The following is an 18905-nucleotide window of genomic DNA, read 5'->3' as shown; positions in this document are numbered from 1 at the left end:
ACTCAAGGTAAAATCCCTGACCTAAAGTAAATTTCAATGTAATAAAGAATTGAGAGAAATATATAGAAATTGCTTTTTATTTATTTCTAAAGAGAAGAATAGGCTTAACCATGATTTAATATTATAAAGCCATAGCCTATTAACTTTAAAAGAACCTAATAATTATATTTACAAATTACTTAAACTAGCACACATGTACCAGCCACATCATCAATAAAGCGTTACAAGCAAGGCAGAGGGGCTTCCTGGTGGCGCAGTGGATAGGACGCCACGCTCCCAGTGCAAGGGGCCCAGGTTCGATCCCTTGTCAGGTAACTAGATCCCACATGCATGCCACAACTAAGAGTTTGCATGCCACAACTAAGGAGCCCATGTGCTGCAACTAAGACCCGGTGCAGCCAAATAAATAAATAAGAAATATATATATATTTTAAAAGTGAGTGTATAAGCAAGGTAGAAGGGTAGGTTATACATATTTCTGTTTTAACAATGAGAGTATAATCATTTTACGTCTACCAAAAAGTATATTTTAGAATCTAGTTTTAGACAATTATAGTGTAAAAATAAGCATACACATCACTACACTCTAATCAAATTATCAACAAATTAATTGGCTATTGAGCTAAAACAATAGGTACCTGAAAAACAAAAATCGTCACAAAAACCATGAACATGTCTGAGCAGTGATGATGCACTCATAAGAAACTGACTGATCACCAGCTGTAGGGTAGTTTCTGTCCGTTGTCTGACAGACTGTCTGTGGCACAGCACCTGTTGCTGGAGGAGGCCATCAAAAAGACGTGACTGCCAGTTGACCCTGGCACCTGGAGGCTCCCCACCCGCTCCCCTATCCTTGGATTCTGTATCCTGCTGGCTTTCCCTGCTCCCAGCAGCTGCTCCAAGGATCCAGTCCTGAAACACAAATGCGGTGTCGAGGCTCCCTGGACTGTGTACGTGACCGAAGCCAGTTAAGGTCTCTCTATAAACTTTTAAGATTCTGGCAGGTAGGTGCGGAGTCCTACTGGTTTTGTGGCCACCCAAGACAAGCCTTGTAAGTAAGTTCCCTTGCTTATTAAAACTGCCACCTACCAATCTGGAGTGGCTGCCTCTTTCTTCGGCCTCTCCCTGCCCTCTGCATACGTGGAGGCATGTTTCAGATTTCACCCAAGAAGCTCCTGAGAAGGTGGCGACCCAGTTATCTGTATACACGCACTTTGGGGAGTTTTTGCAAAATTACAAACTTGCACAGGAACCAGGTTTCTTAGGAGAACAGAAGTAGAGTGTCAAGTAATCTTTAATAAAACAGTGATTTTCATTTGTGACTACCAATTTAGCAATCTGTAACAACTCATTTAGTGGGTTACTGGTAAGCAATGCTTTTTGGCCCCAAAATTGAAATGAAAATCTACAAAACTGTGCATTGCTTACTAATGGGAACTAAAGAAAGGGCTTTCATTTTTGGATCAGCTCATGACCCATGAGAAGGCAATGCATTAACAGCCTCTGTGTATCCTAATCGAGGCTAACTTCTCTGCTGCTCATAGGTATTATAAGAAGGCAGGAGGAAGAGGATACCCAATTTTTTGGTTGTTGCAGATTCCATCTCTGAGTTTAGAGATAAAAGATGAGTGATTCATAAAATATCTACCTACCATTTTTATTTTTCAGGAGGTCTCTGTTTCATGTGCTAAAGAATAAGGTTTTTTTTTTAAAATCTTAAACTGTCTTCTTTCAGTAATTAGCAATTCCACTTAAATAATATCTTCAGTGTTGTTTTCAGCTTCATTAGTTTTCATCTTCTTTTGGCCTTTAAAAGTATTTTTAGTGTCTTCAAAAGTTACTTTGAATAGAGGACTCAGTTTTCTTAACACTTTGCTAATATGTGCATTTTATAGCCTCATGGGTTGACTACAACAGATTCAAGCTATAAATGGCTTTCAAATAGGTTTTAGCACACAAATATACATTAATGCATAAATAAAATTCTTTTTCCATCAATGCACTTGATTTGTGCTATGGATATATTCTTTAAGAGCAGTATGTAAACTATAAATCAAATTGAATGTTCCTATTAAACAATGGTTCTAGTAAGGGATTAGGAGGTTTTCACATCACCTGGGATACTCTTAAACTGCTGACTTTAATGACAGTTTCAGTTAGTTGAAAAGGGGCTCAGAGAACTCCTGGTAAGCATGCCCCTTCCTTTTGTCAACTTCCCGCCTCACAAAACAAATGGCCAGAGACTTGCTGCACAGGCGGTGATGAGGATGATTATCTGTACGCTCCCCATGAGGGTCAGTCTCCTCATGCCTATGTCCTTGTTGATGTCAGTCTTCACACTCTCTAACTGAAGTCCGGCTGTCTGCAGAGGACAAAGCCTTTCAAGGCGGCTGTTGCTGATCTCCAACCCCAGGCAGGCATCCCTCTGCTCCTCATTTGTAGACATCCAGATTAAACTCCCCCCAAATCTCAATTTCAAGCATCCCATATCCGGACCACCACTTCCTATCTTTCCAGCTCATTCCCTCTGGTATCCATACCCTAACAGCTCTCTGACCTCAGCAGGACCTCCAAACTACTAAGCCCACGACGTTTTTCTATCCATCACTCAGTAGGTGCCCCTTTCACTTAAATGACAGAGTAGCTTCCTTGTATACATGCTCAGTTCCCTTGCTCTTCTGTTCCAACTTAAATCCAACTTTCCACCAGGCAGTGAATGTGGCTAGAAGGAAGAGGCATGCTCACCGGGTTCACTTGAAGTTCACGGCTCACATCGCAAGAGGGGCCCTCGGTGCTGCTTGACAATCCTACCGCAAGCCACTGGTCAGTCGGATCTCTCACTCTCCTAGGCGACTCTTTCTTGGAACCTCTCACACTCTTTCCCCTTTCGCAGCTGTAACTACAATTGCTTCTTTTAGAGGGAAAATCAGAGTGATCAGATGCTAACTTCCACATTCACTCACTGCAAAGGTTCCCCCCTGGACGGTTTCTTCCAGACAGCCACATGGCTTTAGGGCTCTGCTCAACTGTCACCTTTTCAGAAGGGCCTTCCCTAGTTACTATCAAAACCAGCATTCTTCCTTTTTTTAAGACAATCATGTTTAATTACCTCACAACTGAAGCTGCCTTTGGGGCCAAGGGGCAGGAAGGAGGCAGTGCACCCAACCCTCGAGCTGCACTCTAATCTTAGGTTTATTCAACACAATTCTTTTCTCTACACGACAAAGTACAAACACAATATTATCTAAAATGCTACAAAGTTACAAAACTCAAGACAGAAAATGCACAGTACTGACTGTACAATAAAAGCCAAAAAAACAATGTACACGTTGCCAAGGTAACCTGCACGACCACCATGAATACCAACACAACCGGGTGGGGGGAGGGGTTCTGTGATGACCCGACAGAGCTGACTCTCAACTTACCAGTTTCAGAGAGAAAGGGAGACATGGGTGTGTGTGTGTGTGTGCACGACATGAGTACACGTGAAAAGAACCATTTTGGGTATTTGGCCCTAGAGGTCGGAAAAGGACTCGAGCAGGGGAGCAGGGCCAGGCTAACAGGAACGGCAGTTGCGTAAAAGCACACCTTTCCTGTGGGACCCTGCGGGCCAACAGGTTAGGGCGTGACCAGGCCACCAGATCGGCCCCAGGACACCTGTGGAATGGGAAAACATGCTCCCAGGCTGGGGCTGTACCACCTCCTGGAGGCCCCTGCTCATCCCTGCGGGCTTTGCCACTAAACTGACTCTCAGGAACTAGAAATGTGGAAGCCTTCTAGCCAGAAAACTGGAGGGCATCTTCATAAGCACGACCCCAAACCAACAACCCTCCTGCAGCCAGAACTCTGCCGCTAGGGGAAATGTAGCAATTACTGCCTTCACCTTGGAAGCCTGCCCGAGTTAGGGATTTCTTTCCTACCGATCCTCCTTCGGCTAGAAAAGTGACACGGGTGAGTTGGATGGGATACAAGTCACAGGGCAGAGCTTCGGTGGCCCTGCTTATCGGGAGGAGCTGGAGCTGGAGCGGCTCCTGTGGCGGTGGTGGCCAGGAGAGCGGGATCGCCGGCGCACGGGGGACCTGCGCCGAGGGGAACGCGACCTTCTCCTCATCTGTGGGGGTGACCTGCGCCACGTGGGAGGTGGTGGCGGCACTCTCCTGGGAGGGCTGAATCGCCTGGGGGGTGGCCGAGGCCAGGGGGCCAGCACAGCCATGGCAGTGATCTCCTGGCCATCGATGTGTCCTCCGTCCTCGTGCTTCAGCGCCTTCTCGGCCTCATCTGGATTCTCAAACTCCACATATGCGTAGCCTGTAGACAGATGGGGGTGCATCCTTTCTACAGGCACGTCGATCATTTTAATTTTCCCATAGGTGGAGAATATCTCCATATGATCCTCGGTCACATTCCTGGTGAGCCTTCCAACGTGCACTTTGGTGGGTTTAGGGGAAGGGCTCCGCCTTTTCCTTTCCTTTTCATCTCTTCGGGGTGGTTTGGATTTGGAGCGGGAACGCCGCCTCTTGTCATGCCTGCGCCGAGAAGGGCTCGGAGAGCCGGAGGAGCTGCCGGAGCTGGAGCTGGAGCTGCGGGAGGTGCTGGAACTTCCGGAGCGGCTCGATGCTGAAGGTGAGCTGCAGCCGCTGCTGGAGCCCGTGCTAAAACCAGCATTCTGGATTCCTTATCTGGCTTTATTTTTCTCCGTTGCATTCACCACACCTGACATATAAACATACTGTCTTTCCCCCAGTCCTCCACATGCTCACTCTGGAGTGTAAGCTCTGTGAAAGCAGGGATTTTATGTGTTTTGGGCCTAGAACAGTATCTAGCAAGTATTAATACTTATAAATACCTGTTAAATGAGGAACAAACTATCCAAAGACAAAACATTTCATCTTTCTTAAAGTAGAAACACGATACTTTGCATTGTAAAATTACAGTACTTGGTTGCCCTTGGAGTACTGCAGTCGCTCCTCGCGTCCCACAAGAGTGCCCTCCTGGACGCAGCATGGTGTGGGGATGGCTGGGAGAAGGTGGTGGGCGTGCAGAGCATCTGACCTCTACTATTAGCTCGGCTGCTGATTAGTAACGTCATCCGGGGTGAGTCATTTAACCTCTCATTTCTAGCAGGGAATGCGAGAGAGTACTTTTATTTTTATCCAAAGAAAAGAGGTCCACCAAACACAAACCGGTAGAAATCACTCACCACGCAGATCGAGAGCCTTTTTCCTTCCAAAGTTCATCAATGGGACTTTTACAGTGTTTATAATAAAATTTTATTTACAAGCTAATGGATCAGGAACAGTTTTTATAGTAAATAAGCTGTTAGTAAATGAGGGGTTTTTTTCCATCAGAATGAAATCACTCTCAAAGTTCAAGATGGTAATCTTAAAGTCAATTCAACAGGATAGTCACAATGTTATAAAAATTTTCTTGCTATGAATGTGCAGGAAAAAATGCCTAATTTAACCAAGAAAAACAAATTAAGGTTATGATTAGTCAATAATCACATGTGTTTTGAAAGTAGTGTTTTTTAAGAATACAAACAGAATAAGTACTTGGTAATGTCCACAAATTAATGAAAACATATTCACATACATTACCTAGCGAAATGTGGTATCACTGCATTTCCCCAAGCAGTAAATTCAATACATCCTATATGTAAAAATACCACCAGCTCTCCCCCACCACAAACACACAAACACCAAGCCATATTGTCAAGCAAAATATTTTTAATTAGTAGGCTGATCATAAATAAATCCACATAAAAGATTTAACAGAATTACAAAGAGTTTTTTGTTTCTTTTGTGGACTCAATTCGTAATATGCATTCGTCAACCTCATTCTCTAACTGCCACCAAAAGGGTTGTCATCCAACAATGCAGCACAGTTTAAGCAATTCATATTCTGTAGTTACATTTTTACATTTTCTTTACAAATGTAACATTTATGTACATTATATATATATTTTTTCTATAGTTCAGGTACTGAAACTCTATTGTTTTTACAGGGAAAATATTGAATTCATTTAATGAATATGAATCATTCCTTGTTAAAAAGTAATTCATATAAACAAATAACACGGTACCACTGCCTTTTGGCATCTCTTGTCAGAGTTCAAGTCCAGAAATGTTATATTAATTATAAGAAAAGGGAGTTTATCTAATATTACATTATGACATACCATCCCACGTAACTACGTAAGTTTGCCGGCTTGCAATGAACAGAGCACTGTACTGCTGCACTACAGGAAATGTGTGGAAACCAATTCAAAATATACGTCGCGAAACAGCATCATCATTACCATTAATTTAGGATGAAGAAAATCTGTCACGTTCTTTGTTCCTCTTTACCTTTTGCCAAAGCCTCAGACCAGGTGCTATGCTACACATTGTCTCTTGTAACAACAAATGCCTACATTTCAAATTTCCTATGTGCTTCTCTGACACATTACGCTTTACCTAGGTTATAGACCTTTTTCTTCTTATTCAATTTTATTCCACTTCACTTACAAATCTGCTGCTGAACGTGAAGCAAAAATTCATAGTAAGAGAATGCGGCTTCAGTCCGGTCTTCAATCAAATGTTGAAAAAATTCTGTTTTGGCAGGACTCTCATCTCTGAAGAAGAAAAAGGGGTTTTTATCTATAATGCATACTATTAAAAAGAATACTTATACATTAAAAAAAATTACTAATTCATAGGGACTTGAAAATGAATAGGGGATGTTAATCAAGTAATAGCATTCTACCACTAGAATGTATTTTGATATTATTATTTAAAATTTGCTTTTGAAGACAAACAATTTCACATAGATTGGACAGGATAAGACAATTTCATAATTAAGTTATAGAAGTACTTACTTTACCACGTGAAGAATTGGGTTTAATGGTCTGTTGTCTCTAAGCCAGGTTATAAAGGATCTAGCTCTTTCTGATGAAAGGGTGTCTAGCTCTGGAAGATGTGTCTGGTAAAAAATGTGATTAGGAGATTATTTCCTTTCTCATAGACTTAGGCAGTGTTAGGACTCAATCATGATTGCCACTATCACCAACCAACTGCCAGCACTCGATTCCCAGCCCAAACAGCAGCAACCAAACACATGAGATTTACACTGTTGATAAAGCTATTTATATTTTTCTAAGTCATAAGATATACTTAATGATAAGTATGTGACTGATATTTTACCTGAATATTATACTTCTTTCCAGACAAGTCAATAAAACATACACAATGATTAGTATTTCACGTATATTGTGCTACACTTTGTATGTTTCTTCTAAAGTATTCAAGTGAAGGGGGCTATCACTAAGTTCCAATTTCACTTATAAACAACTATACATTATACCCTATTCTCATAATAGGCATTCTTAGGGAATTTTATGCTTTCTTTAGTCCTTAAAATTTAAGGGCAAGCAATTTTAAAGAATAGTGTGAATGTGTAAATATATTTAACACTATATGCAAGACTATTTTAGAGGCCTAAAAAGTCTATTCTTTGCGCATTATTCTCTCTTCAGGTTGTATTCTTTTTAATAGATGCATAGATATTACTTATTTAATGCTACAAGTATATGTGTACATATAAATTCTTCCATGAATATACCTATAGGATATATTCTTAGGAGTAAATAATTTACTGTTTCATACACTGTGTGATTTAAATTTGAACAGACATTGTCAAATGACCCTCCAAAAGACTGTGTAAATGTAGAGTCCAATCCATAGTATTTGACAGGCCTGTTGACCTATTCCCTCTGCACTACTGCCTGTTATCAAATTAAAAAAAATTTTACCAGCTGGCAAAAATCTGATAAATGAAAGAAATGCTATGCTGTTATTTTGTTTTCTTAATTACAAATGAAGTTGAACATTGTTTCATATGGCCACTACTATATTTTCTGCCCATGAATTACCTGTTCAAAGCATTCTTATTTTTCTTTTCTTATTTGAGGGAGTATGGGTGTCCTTTTCTTAAAGATTTTTAAGAGAACTTCTTATCCTAGAGAAATAAGCCCCTTTCCAGTCATATGAGTTACCAATAATCTTCTGATTTGGTTGTCTTTTGGCTTTATTTATTTTACCAGATAGAAATGTTTTATTTTTATGCTCTCAGAGTCTTTAACCTTTTCTACCACTGACTTACAAAGGCCTTACCCATTTTAATATAATAAATATTATTTTTCTAATATTCCATTTTTTCAGTGATTTGAAATGCAATCTTTACCGCATTCTATTTTTCATGAATTAGATCCATTTCTGTATTCTGTTCTGTTCCACTGATATGTTTATTGTGCCAGTATCACAGTGCATAAATACAGCTATAAAATAAAGTTTACTATTTTATTTAGCAGGACCTGTTTTTCACATGCTTTCCTCTTTGCTGATAGTATTCTCTCTTTTCAAACTTTTCCTTATTATCCTCATTTGTTGAGTCTTAGAAATGAACTCTGGGATTAATGTGTCAAATTTAAAAAAATAAATCAAACAGCAAATATGGTAAGAATCACACTGACTTTATATTCATTTAGGAGAAAGGATATATTTACAATAAGGTAGGCCTTTTCCATTAAGTATAGAGAACTGCTTTCAGAATCATATTTCTTTGGTATTAACACACATACAGTAAAGGCCTACTGAAAAAATTATGTTTGTTATCAGCAAAATAATTTCAATTAGAGAAGTTAAAGTTGTTGGAAAACAGTTTGGCAGTTGCTCAAAAAGTTAAACTTAGAGTTTACCATATGACCCAGTAATTCCACTCCTAGTTACATACCCAAGAAAGCTTGAAAACAGATGTTCACACAAACACTTCTACATGAATTGTTCATGGCAGCACTGTTCACAACAGCCCCAGAGTAGAAATAACCCGAATGCCCATGAACAGATGACTGGACAAAGAAAATGTGGTATATTCATACAATGGACTATTATTTAGTCATAAAAAAGAATGAACTACTGATACATACTACAACATGGATGAACCTTGAAAACACTGTGAGAAGTAAAAGAAGTCAAACACAAAAGGCTGCATATTGTGTGAATCCATATACTGTATATGAATTGTCCAGAACAGGCAAATCCGTAGAGATAGAAAGTAAATTAGTGGTTGCCAAGGGAAAACAGAAAGGAAGAACTGGGATTAGGAACCAAGATGGCAGAGTAGAAGGACGTGCTCTCACTCCCTCTTGCGAGAACACCAGAATCACAACTAGCTGCTGCACAATCATCGACAGGAAGACACTGGAACTCACCAAAAAAGATACCCCACATCCAAAGACAAAGGAGAAGCCACAATGAGATGGTAGGAAGGGTGCAATCACAGTAAAATCAAATCCCATAACTGCTGGGTGGGTGACTCACAGACTGGAGAACACTTCTACCACAGAAGTCCACCCACTGGAGTGAAGGTTCTGAGACCCACGTCAGGCTTCCCAACCTGAGGGTCCGGCAACGGGAGGGGGAATTCCTAGAGAATCAGTCTTTGAAGCCTAGTGGGAATTGATTGCAGGACTTCAACAGGACTGGGGGCAACAGAGACACCACTCTTGGAGGACACACACAAAGTAGTGTGCCCATCGGGACCCAGGGGAAGGAGCAGTGACCCCAGGGGAGACTGAACCAGACCTACCTGCTAGTGTTGGAGGGTCTCCTGCAGAGGCGGGCAGTGGCTGTGGCTCACCGTGGGGAAAAGTACACTGGCAGCAGAAGTTCTGGGAAGTACTCTTTGGCGTGAGCCCTCCCAGAGTCCGCCATTAGCCCCACAAGAGAGCCCAGGTAGACTCCAGTGTTGGGCTGCCTCAGGCCAAACAACCAACAGGGAGGGAACCCAGCCCCAACCATCAGCAGTCAAGCAGATTAAAGTTTTACTGAGCTCTGCCCACCAGGGAAACAGTCAGCTCTACCCACCACCAGTCCCTCCGATCAGGAAACCTGCAAAAGCCTCTTAGATAGCCTCAACCACCAGAGGGCAGAGAGCAGAAGCAAGAAGAACTACAATCCTGCAACCTGTGGAACAAAAACCACCAATTCAACCAATTCACAGAAAGACAGACAAGATGAAAAGGCAGAGGGCTATGTACCAGATGAAGGAACAAGAAAAAACCCCAGAAAAACAAATAAATGAAGTGGAGATAGGCAACCTTCCAGAAAAAGAATTCAGAATAATGATAGTGAAGATGATCCAGGACCTCGGAAAAAGAAGGAAGGCAAAGATCGAGAAGATGCAAGAAATGTTTAACAAAGACCTAGAAGAATTAAAGAACAAACAAACAGAGATGAACAATACAATAACTGAAATGAAAACTACACTAGAAGGAATCAATAGCAGAATAACTGAGGCAGAAGAACGGATAAGTGACCTGGAAGACAGAATGGTGGAATTCACTGCTGCAGAACAGAATAAAGAAAAAAAAATGAAAAGAAATGAAGACAGCCTAAGAGACCTCTAGGACAACATTAAACGCAACAACATTCGCATTATAGGGGTCCCAGAAGGAGAAGAGAGAGAGAAAGGACCTGAGGAAATATTTGAAGAGATTATAGTCGAAAACGTCCCTAACATGGGAAAGGAAACAGCCACCCAAGTCCAGGAAGCACAGAGAGTCCCATACAGGATAAACCCAAGGAGAAACACACTGAGACACACAGTAATCAAATTGGCAAAAATTAAACACACAGAAAAATTATTGAAAGCAGCAAGGGAAAAATGACAAATAACATACAAGGGAACTCCCATAAGGTTAACAGCCGATTTCTCAGCAGAAACTCTACAAGCCAGGATGGAGTGGCATGATATACTTAAAGTGATGAAAGAGAAGAACCTACAACCAAGATTACTCTACCCAGTAAGGATCTCATTCAGATTCAATGGAGAAATCAAAAGCTTTACAGACAAGCAAAAGCTAAGAGAATTCAGCACCACCAAACCAGCTCTACAACAAATGCTAAAGGAACTTCTCTAAGTGGGAGACACAAGAGAAGAAAGGACCTACAAAAACAAACACAAAACAATTAAGAAAATGGTCACAGGAACAAACACATCAATAACTACCTTAAACGTGAATGGATTAAATGCTCCAACCAAAAGACACAGCCTTGCTGAATGGATACAAAAACAAGACCCATCTATATGCTGTCTACAAGAGACCCACTTCAGATCTAGGGACACATACAGACTGAAAGTGAGGGGATGGAAAAAGATATTCCATGCAAATGGAAATCAAAAGAAAGCTGGAGTAGCAATGCTCATATCAGATAAAATAGACTTTAAAATAAAGAATGTTACAAGAGACAAGGAAGGACACTACATAATGATCAAGGGATCAATCCAAGAAGAAGATATAACAATTGTAAATATATATGCACCCAACATAGGAGCATCTCAATACATAAGGCAACTGCTAACAGCTATAAAAGAGAAAATCGACAGTAACACAATAATAGTGGGGGACTTTAACACCTCACTTACACCAACGGACAGATCATCCAAAATGAAAATAAATAAGGAAACAGAAGCTTTAAATGACACAGTAGACCAGACAGATTTAATTTATATTTATAGGACATTCCATCCAAAAACAGCAGATTACACTTTCTTCTCAAGTGTGCACAGAACATTCTCCAGGAGATATCACATCTTGGGTTACAAATCAAGTCACAGTAAATTTAAGAAAACTGAAATCATATCAAGCATCTTTTCTGACCAAAATGCTATGAGACTAGAAATGAATTACAGGGATAAAACCGTAAAAAACACAAACACATGGAGGCTAAACAATACGTTACTAAATAACCAGGAGATCACTGAAGAAATCAAAGAGGAAATCAAAAAATACCTGGAGACAAATGACAATGAAAATACGACGATCCAAAACCTATGGGATGCAGCAAAAGCAGTTCTAAGAGGGAAGTTTATAGCTATACAAGCCTACCTCAAGAAACAAGAAAAATCTCAAATAAACAATCTAACCTTACACCTAAAGGAACTAGAGAAAGAAGAACAAACAAAACCCAAAGTTAGCAGAAGGAAAGAAATCATAAAGATCAGAGCGGAAATAAATGAAATAGAATCAAAGAAAACAATAGCAAAGATCAATAAAACTAAAAGCTGGTTCTTTGAGAAGATAAACAAAATTGATAAACCATTAGCCAGACTCATCAAGAAAAAGAGGGAGAGCACTCAAACCAATAAAATTAGAAATGAAAAAGGAGAAGTTACAACAGACGCTGCAGAAATACAAAGCATCCTAAGAGACTGCTACAAGCAACTCTATGCCAATAAAATGGACAACCTGGAGGAAATGGACAAATTCTTAGAAAGGTATAACTTCCAAGACGGAACCAGGAAGAAATAGAAAATATGAACAGACCGATCACAAGCAATGAAATTGAAACTGTGATTAAGAATCTTCCAACAAACAAAAGTCCAGGACCAGATGGCTTCACAGGTGAATTCTATCAAACATTTAGAGAAGAGCTAACACCCATCCTTCTCAAACTCTTCCAAAAAATTCCAGAGGAAGGAACACTCTCAAACTCATTCTCTGAGGCCACCATCACCCTGATACCAAAAGCAGACAAAGATACTACAAAAAAAGAAAATGACAGACCAATATCACTGATGAATATAGATGCAAAAATCCTCAACAAAATACTAGCAAACAGAATCCAACAACACATTAAAAGGACCATACACCATGATCAAGTGGGATTTATCCCAGGGATGCAAGGATTCTTCAATATACATAAATCAATCAATGTGATAAACCATATTAACAAATTGAAGAACAAAAACCATATGATCATCTCAATAGATGCAGAAAAAGCTTTTGACAAAATTCAACACGCATTTATGATAAAAACTCTCCAGAAAGCACGCATAGAGGGAACCTACCTCAACATAATAAAGGCCATATACGACAAACCCACAGCAAACATCATTCTCAATGGTGAAAAACTGAAAGCATTTCCTCTAAGATCAGGAACAAGACAAGGATGTCCACTCTCACCACTATTATTCAACATAACATAGTTTTGGAAGTCCTAGCCACGGCAATCAGAGAAGAAAAAGAAATAAAAGGATTACAAATTGGAAAAGAAGAAGTAAAACTGTCACTGTTTGCAGATGACATGATACTACACATAGAGAATCCTAAAGCTGCCACCAGAAAACTACTAGAGGTAATCAATGAATTTGGTAAAGTTGCAGGATACAAGATTAATGCACAGAAATCTCTTGCATTCCTATAGACTAATGATGAAAAATCAGAAAGAGAAATTAAGGAAACACTCCCATTTACCACTGCAACAAAAAGAATAAAATATCTAGGAATAAAGCTACCTACGGAGACAAAAGACCTGTATGCAGAAAACTATAAGACACTGATGAAAGAAATTAAAGATGATACCAACAGATGGAGAGATATACCATGTTCTTGGATTGGAAGAATCAATATTGTGAAAATGACTATACTTCCCAAAGCAATCTACAGAATCTATGCAATCCCTATCAAATTACCAATGGCATTTTTCACAGAACTAGAACAAAAAATTTCACAATTTGTATGGAGAAACAAAAGACTCCGAAGAGCCAAAGCAGTCTTGAGGGAAAAAAAAGGAGCTGGAGGAATCAGACTCCCTGACTTCAGACTATACTACAAAGCTACAGTAATCAAGACAATAATGGTACTGGCACAAAAACAGAAATATAGATCAATGGAACAGGATAGAAAGCCCAGACATAAACCCATGCACCTATGGTCAACTAATCTATGACAAAGGAGGCAAGGATATACAATGGAGAAAAGACAGCTCTTCAATAAGTGGTGCTGGGAAAACTGGACAGCTACATGTAAAAGAATGAAATTAGAACACTCCCTAACACCATACACAGAAATAAACTGAAAATGGATTCGAGACCTAAATGTAAGACCGGACACTATAAAACTCTTAGAGAAAAACATAGGAAGAACACTCTTTGACATAAATCACAGCAAGATCTTTTTTCATCCACCTCCTAGAGTAATGGAAATAAAAACAAAAGTAAACAAATGGGACCTAATGAAACTTCAAAGCTTTTGCACAGCAAAGGAAACCATAAACAAGACGAAAAGACAACCCTCAGAATGGGAGAAAATATTTGCAAATGAATCAACGGACAAAGGATTAATCTCCAAAAATATATACACAGCTCATGCAGCTCAATATTAAAAAAACAAACAACCCAATCCAAAAATGGGCAGAGGACCTAAGTAGACCTTTTTCCAAAGAAGACATACAGATGGCCAAGAAGCACATGAAAAGCTGCTCAACATCACTAATTATTAGAGAAATGCAAATCAAAACTACAATGAGGTATCACCTCACACCAGTTTGAATGGGCATCATCGGAAAATCTACAAACAACAAATGCTGGAGAGGGTGTGGAGAAAAAGGGAACCCTCTTGCACTGTTGGTGGGAATGTAAATTGATACAGCCACTATGGAGAACAGTATGGAGGTTCCTTAAAAAACTAAAAAGAGAATTACCATATGATCCAGCAATCCCACTACTGGGCATATACCCAGAGAAAACCATAATTCAAAAAGACACATGCACCCCAATGTTCATTGCAGCACTATTTACAATAGCCAGGGCATGGAAGCAACCTAAATGCCCATCGACAGACGACTGGATAAAGAAGATGTGGTACATATATACCATGGAATATTACTCAGCCATAAAAAGGAACGAAATTGGGTCATTTGTAGAGACGTGGATGGATCTAGAGACTGTCATACAGAGTGAAGTAAGTCAGAAAGAGAAAAACAAATATCGTATATTAACGCATATATGTGGAACCTAGAAAAATGGTGCAGATGAACCGGTTTGCAGGGCAGAAGTTGAGACACAGATGTAGAGAACAAACATATGGTCACCAAGGGGGGAAAGCGGCGGGGGGATGGTGGTGGTGGTGGGATGAATTGGGCGATTGGGATTGACATGTATACACTGATGTGTATAAAATTGATGAGTAATAAGGACCTGCTGTATAAAAAAAAAATAAAATAAAATTCAAAAATTAAAAAAAAAAAAAAAGAAAGGAAGAACTGGGGATATAGGTTTCTTTTTGAGGTGAATGCTCTGAAATTCGATACTGGAAATGGTTGTAAACATTGTGAATATACTAAAAACTAATGCACTGTACACTTTAAAATGGTTAAAATGTGACTCATGGGAATTTTATCTCAAAAAAAATTTTAAACAAGTACACAAAATCCACTGACCATTTTCTGTGGTATTGATGCAAAATTCGGATACCCGAGCACATCCTCTATAAAGTTATTGTCACAGCTTTTTCCAATCCAAATGTAAAAAACCTAAAAATAACAATAACAAAATATTAAAACTTCCTAATCAGAAACCGAGTATAGCTAATTTTCTCAAAATTATCAAGCATAACAGAGGCAAAGTATACTAACTCAAATCAAGTAGGAACAAACATGAAAGTAAAAAAGGAAACCTGTAAGTGGCACATTTGGAATCTACATTCAGGAATCTAGAGTGGTTCATATCTTCTCTGCTTAAATGTCAAGGTTTCTCATAAAATATATTTTACCGCTTTCCTTACCTTTTTCCCAACACGAATGTAATGCTTCAACCAGGACAACTGACTTTCTCTATTTCCTACCCACTAGTTCCTTCATTTCAATTACTGTCTCTGTACTTTAACTAATGCCTCCCACCCCTACCCCGTTCCTGCCCCACCCCATACTGTGGCTATCCGAACCCCTTTCCTGCTCACAAGGCATCATTTATGAAGCCATCTTGCCCATTCTGACACCCTTCACCACCACCCTATCCAATGACCTCTCCTGAACTCCCAATTATTAATGGCATTTCAGACAATGGATCAAGTTGAAGTAGATAAATTCTTGAGGTCCCTTTGAATTTTATGATTCTTGATGGTAAAATCCTTGAAGACAGGAATTTATCTCTTTACTTCTCTTAAATAAATTGACCTCCTGTGCCGGTTACCAATTTACTGCCTTTGAATTCCTAATCCACCTTTCACTGCCTGATCGGTGATAACAGAGCTGGACCCTGTAAGTGTTTCTCCTTTTGCCAGCTGGAAGCGTTAAGCTTGTGTCAGTAGTGGGTGCTTACAGAGCCACAGTCCATAAGGAAAGCACCGTCTCGTGTCAGTTTCTCTGCAGACAATTTTTGAAGAGGTGGCTGAGGTACCACCCTGTCATTAACATGTATTGCACCCTGAAAAGAAAAAGATGGATTGTGAATGTACTTACATTACTATTATCACAGGCTGGAAACTAATGGCCCCTAGCTCTGTATGAAATACTGAAAAATGATACTTGAGAATTTTGTAGGATGCAAAAAATTACAGTTGACCTTTGAACAACATGGGTTTGAACTACATGGGTCCACCTATATGCAGTTCTTTTCAATAAATACTACAGTACTACATGATCTGCAGTTGGTTGAATACGGAACAGAGGACACAGAGGACTGACTATAAAGTTACACACGGATTTTCAATTGCACAGGGGTTGGTGCCCCTAACCCCCTCGTTGTTCAAGGGTCAACTATATTGATAATACATTACCACCTTGGCTGTAGAATCAAGTCGCTCAGATGTATTTAAATTAAAAGATGCTTGAATGTATTCAAATTTAAAAGATAAAAACATGAATATGTAAAATGACCTGTCCATTTCCTTCCCTTCTGGGATCAGGCTATGTTAAAAGTATGACTACTAAATCTGCTGCAAAGGACTGTTTTACATTCCTCTAGTAACAAAATACAGAGATGATTCCAAATAGCAGAGTTTTAACACAAGGAAGAAAAAAGACATTACATATTTGCATATTAAAAATACTGTTGGATACCAGATTTGGTTTACAATAATATAATCAAAGTTTCACTCTGATCACATCAGAAACAGTCAATATCTTCAAAATATAGATGGAACTGCCCACTCTATAGCATACCTTTGCAGTAAATGTAAGTAAACCCACAAGGTGAATTACTTCCCATATGAAACTATTTTTGAAAACTCTGTAACTACGGCAGTATCTAATAGTCCTATTGTCCAATCAAATCCAGAGTTAGTGTCCTTATTTAATGTAGTATTACCACAGGGGAAAAACAGATGGAAGAAATTGTTAATAATACATTACTACCTTAGCTGTAGAATCAAGACACCCAAATAAATTTAAATTTAAAAATTTCAAACACACTGAAAAAAAAAAATCATACCTCATCTGTCAGTCTGTCTACCCTGTATAGGTTGGGATGAATCATTTTCATTAGATGAACAAGTGGCTGACACTTTATCTGACACATGGCATATACACGATCATCCAGGCGTGTGCTTGTACCAGTTCTAAATGCTTTCTACATGGAAAAACGATACACATTTTTCAGTAAAACATAAATATAGTGGACAAATATTAAAACAAATATATACCATCAGTCATGGAAAAAGCACAGCCTTCAAACCAGACAGGCCTGGATTCAATTTTCAGCTCTGACATTCAATAGGTAGGTATGTGAGCAAGTTACTTAGCTTCTCAAAGCTATACTGTCATCATAAGAAAAACAGGGAAAATACTACTCACCTCTCTAGGCTGCTGTAAGGATTAAATAAGGTGATGTATAGATAACACCTGTTACGGTGCCTAAGACTTGGGAAGATGTTCAATGAACAGTAGATCTTTTCCTTAAAGTCTCTTTCCAGGAGCACACACTAAGAGTGCGCTATATGCACACCATTATTCAAGCTGCTCCCACATGTTAGAGTGAGAGCATATGGTTGTACGAGACTCATCATGTATCTGTATACCTTCATTTTCCACTCGTCTTTTCCTGTTCAAAACTCTTCCAATGCTAAGCTGCATAATTGTCTAATCAAATATTTAAAACCCCTCAGAAAACCCTAGGCTTCATTTTTCACCTATGTATCAAGAATTTCAAAAGACTTTACTAAATCTAACAGTATATAGAGAACTACCTGTTTGAGAAGGGCCAAAACATAGAGAGGAAACAACTTGAGGGAGCTGGGTGCTATCAACCCAGAGTGCTGTAAATTTGAGACAGTTGAGCCGTATGCAGATAATGAATCCACCACAGCGTTCACTAAGGCATCTCTTGCATCTGACAGACTTGATGAAATTGATCGATCCACAGCTATAAAGCAACCAAAATGAAAAAGTATTTAATCATTAGATGCCAATGAATACTATAAGAGATAAAATTTACATGCCAATTTAAGAAACCAACAAAAATTCCATTTTTAGGTTAGAAAAATACATTTCACTTGCTCCCTCAATTTAAAAGCATCTGGGCACTTCCCTGGCGGTCCAGTGCTTAAGACTTCCACTGCAGGGGGTGTGGGTTCAACCTCTGGCTGGGGAGCTAAGATCATGTATGCCGTGTGGTGCAGCCATTAAAAAAAAAAAAAATCTGCTCATTAGACAATTTTGGAACTAAATCTGAATAAATCTGACAATCAGAACAAATCTAGATTGTTTTGGACCTTTTTGTTTTAATCTTTTTAAGTCTAAAAACACTTAATTGCTATTGATATTAGAGAAGATGTACCATCCATCTACTTCTGAGAAAGCTCTGGGTATCTTTTCATTACTCAAACAGAAGTCACATGTATAAAGCATCATTCTTTTCTGCATAAACAATGCAAGTTCTGCAGTCTGAATTATCCCTTATGATCCTCTTAATATCTTCTCTGTCAAAGCATTCCTTGGTCAACAAAAAAAGAGGGCAAACTAAACACAGGTTCCCTAAATATAGACAATGAAGAGCCAGATATCAGTGTGGAACTTATTTTCCTCCAGGTACATATTTTAGTAAAACAGAGATACAAATGCCCAAATATTAAAAATAAAACAATTATT

The 18905-nt window shown here is 39.1% G+C and overlaps 2 protein-coding genes across 7 annotated transcripts in view; both read right to left on the bottom strand.

Annotated features, from left to right (window-relative positions):
* Window positions 1-3074: 3074 nt before the first annotated feature.
* Window positions 3075-5089, bottom strand: LOC309660881 (RNA-binding protein with serine-rich domain 1-like; the record flags this gene model as incomplete). Its single annotated transcript, XM_082461952.1, has 2 exons — window positions 3075-4674; window positions 5053-5089. 2 exons carry the CDS (start codon window positions 5087-5089, stop codon window positions 4001-4003), a joined length of 711 nt encoding a protein of 236 aa, XP_082318078.1. The 3' UTR covers window positions 3075-4000.
* A 617-nt stretch (window positions 5090-5706) lies between these two features.
* Window positions 5707-18905, bottom strand: part of SEC24B (SEC24 homolog B, COPII coat complex component) — a 93548-nt gene continuing 80349 nt past the window's right edge. For all 6 annotated transcript variants that reach the window (XM_082462754.1, XM_082462757.1, XM_082462753.1 and 3 more), the window contains 6 exons: window positions 18005-18180; window positions 17251-17388; window positions 16141-16245; window positions 15261-15353; window positions 6857-6960; window positions 5707-6613 (listed from right to left, as the gene is read on the bottom strand). In XM_082462754.1, the coding sequence (XP_082318880.1) occupies window positions 6499-6613; window positions 6857-6960; window positions 15261-15353; window positions 16141-16245; window positions 17251-17388; window positions 18005-18180 (731 nt within the window). In that variant the 3' untranslated portion in view covers window positions 5707-6498. The remainder of the gene's footprint in view (window positions 6614-6856; window positions 6961-15260; window positions 15354-16140; window positions 16246-17250; window positions 17389-18004; window positions 18181-18905) is intronic.

Source organism: Balaenoptera physalus (assembly GCF_965194825.1).
Source record: "Balaenoptera physalus genome assembly, chromosome: 5".
NCBI lineage: Eukaryota > Metazoa > Chordata > Mammalia > Artiodactyla > Balaenopteridae > Balaenoptera > Balaenoptera physalus.
The sequence above is the reverse complement of the archived record's forward strand: the minus strand, read 5'-3'. Positions and strand labels throughout refer to the sequence as shown.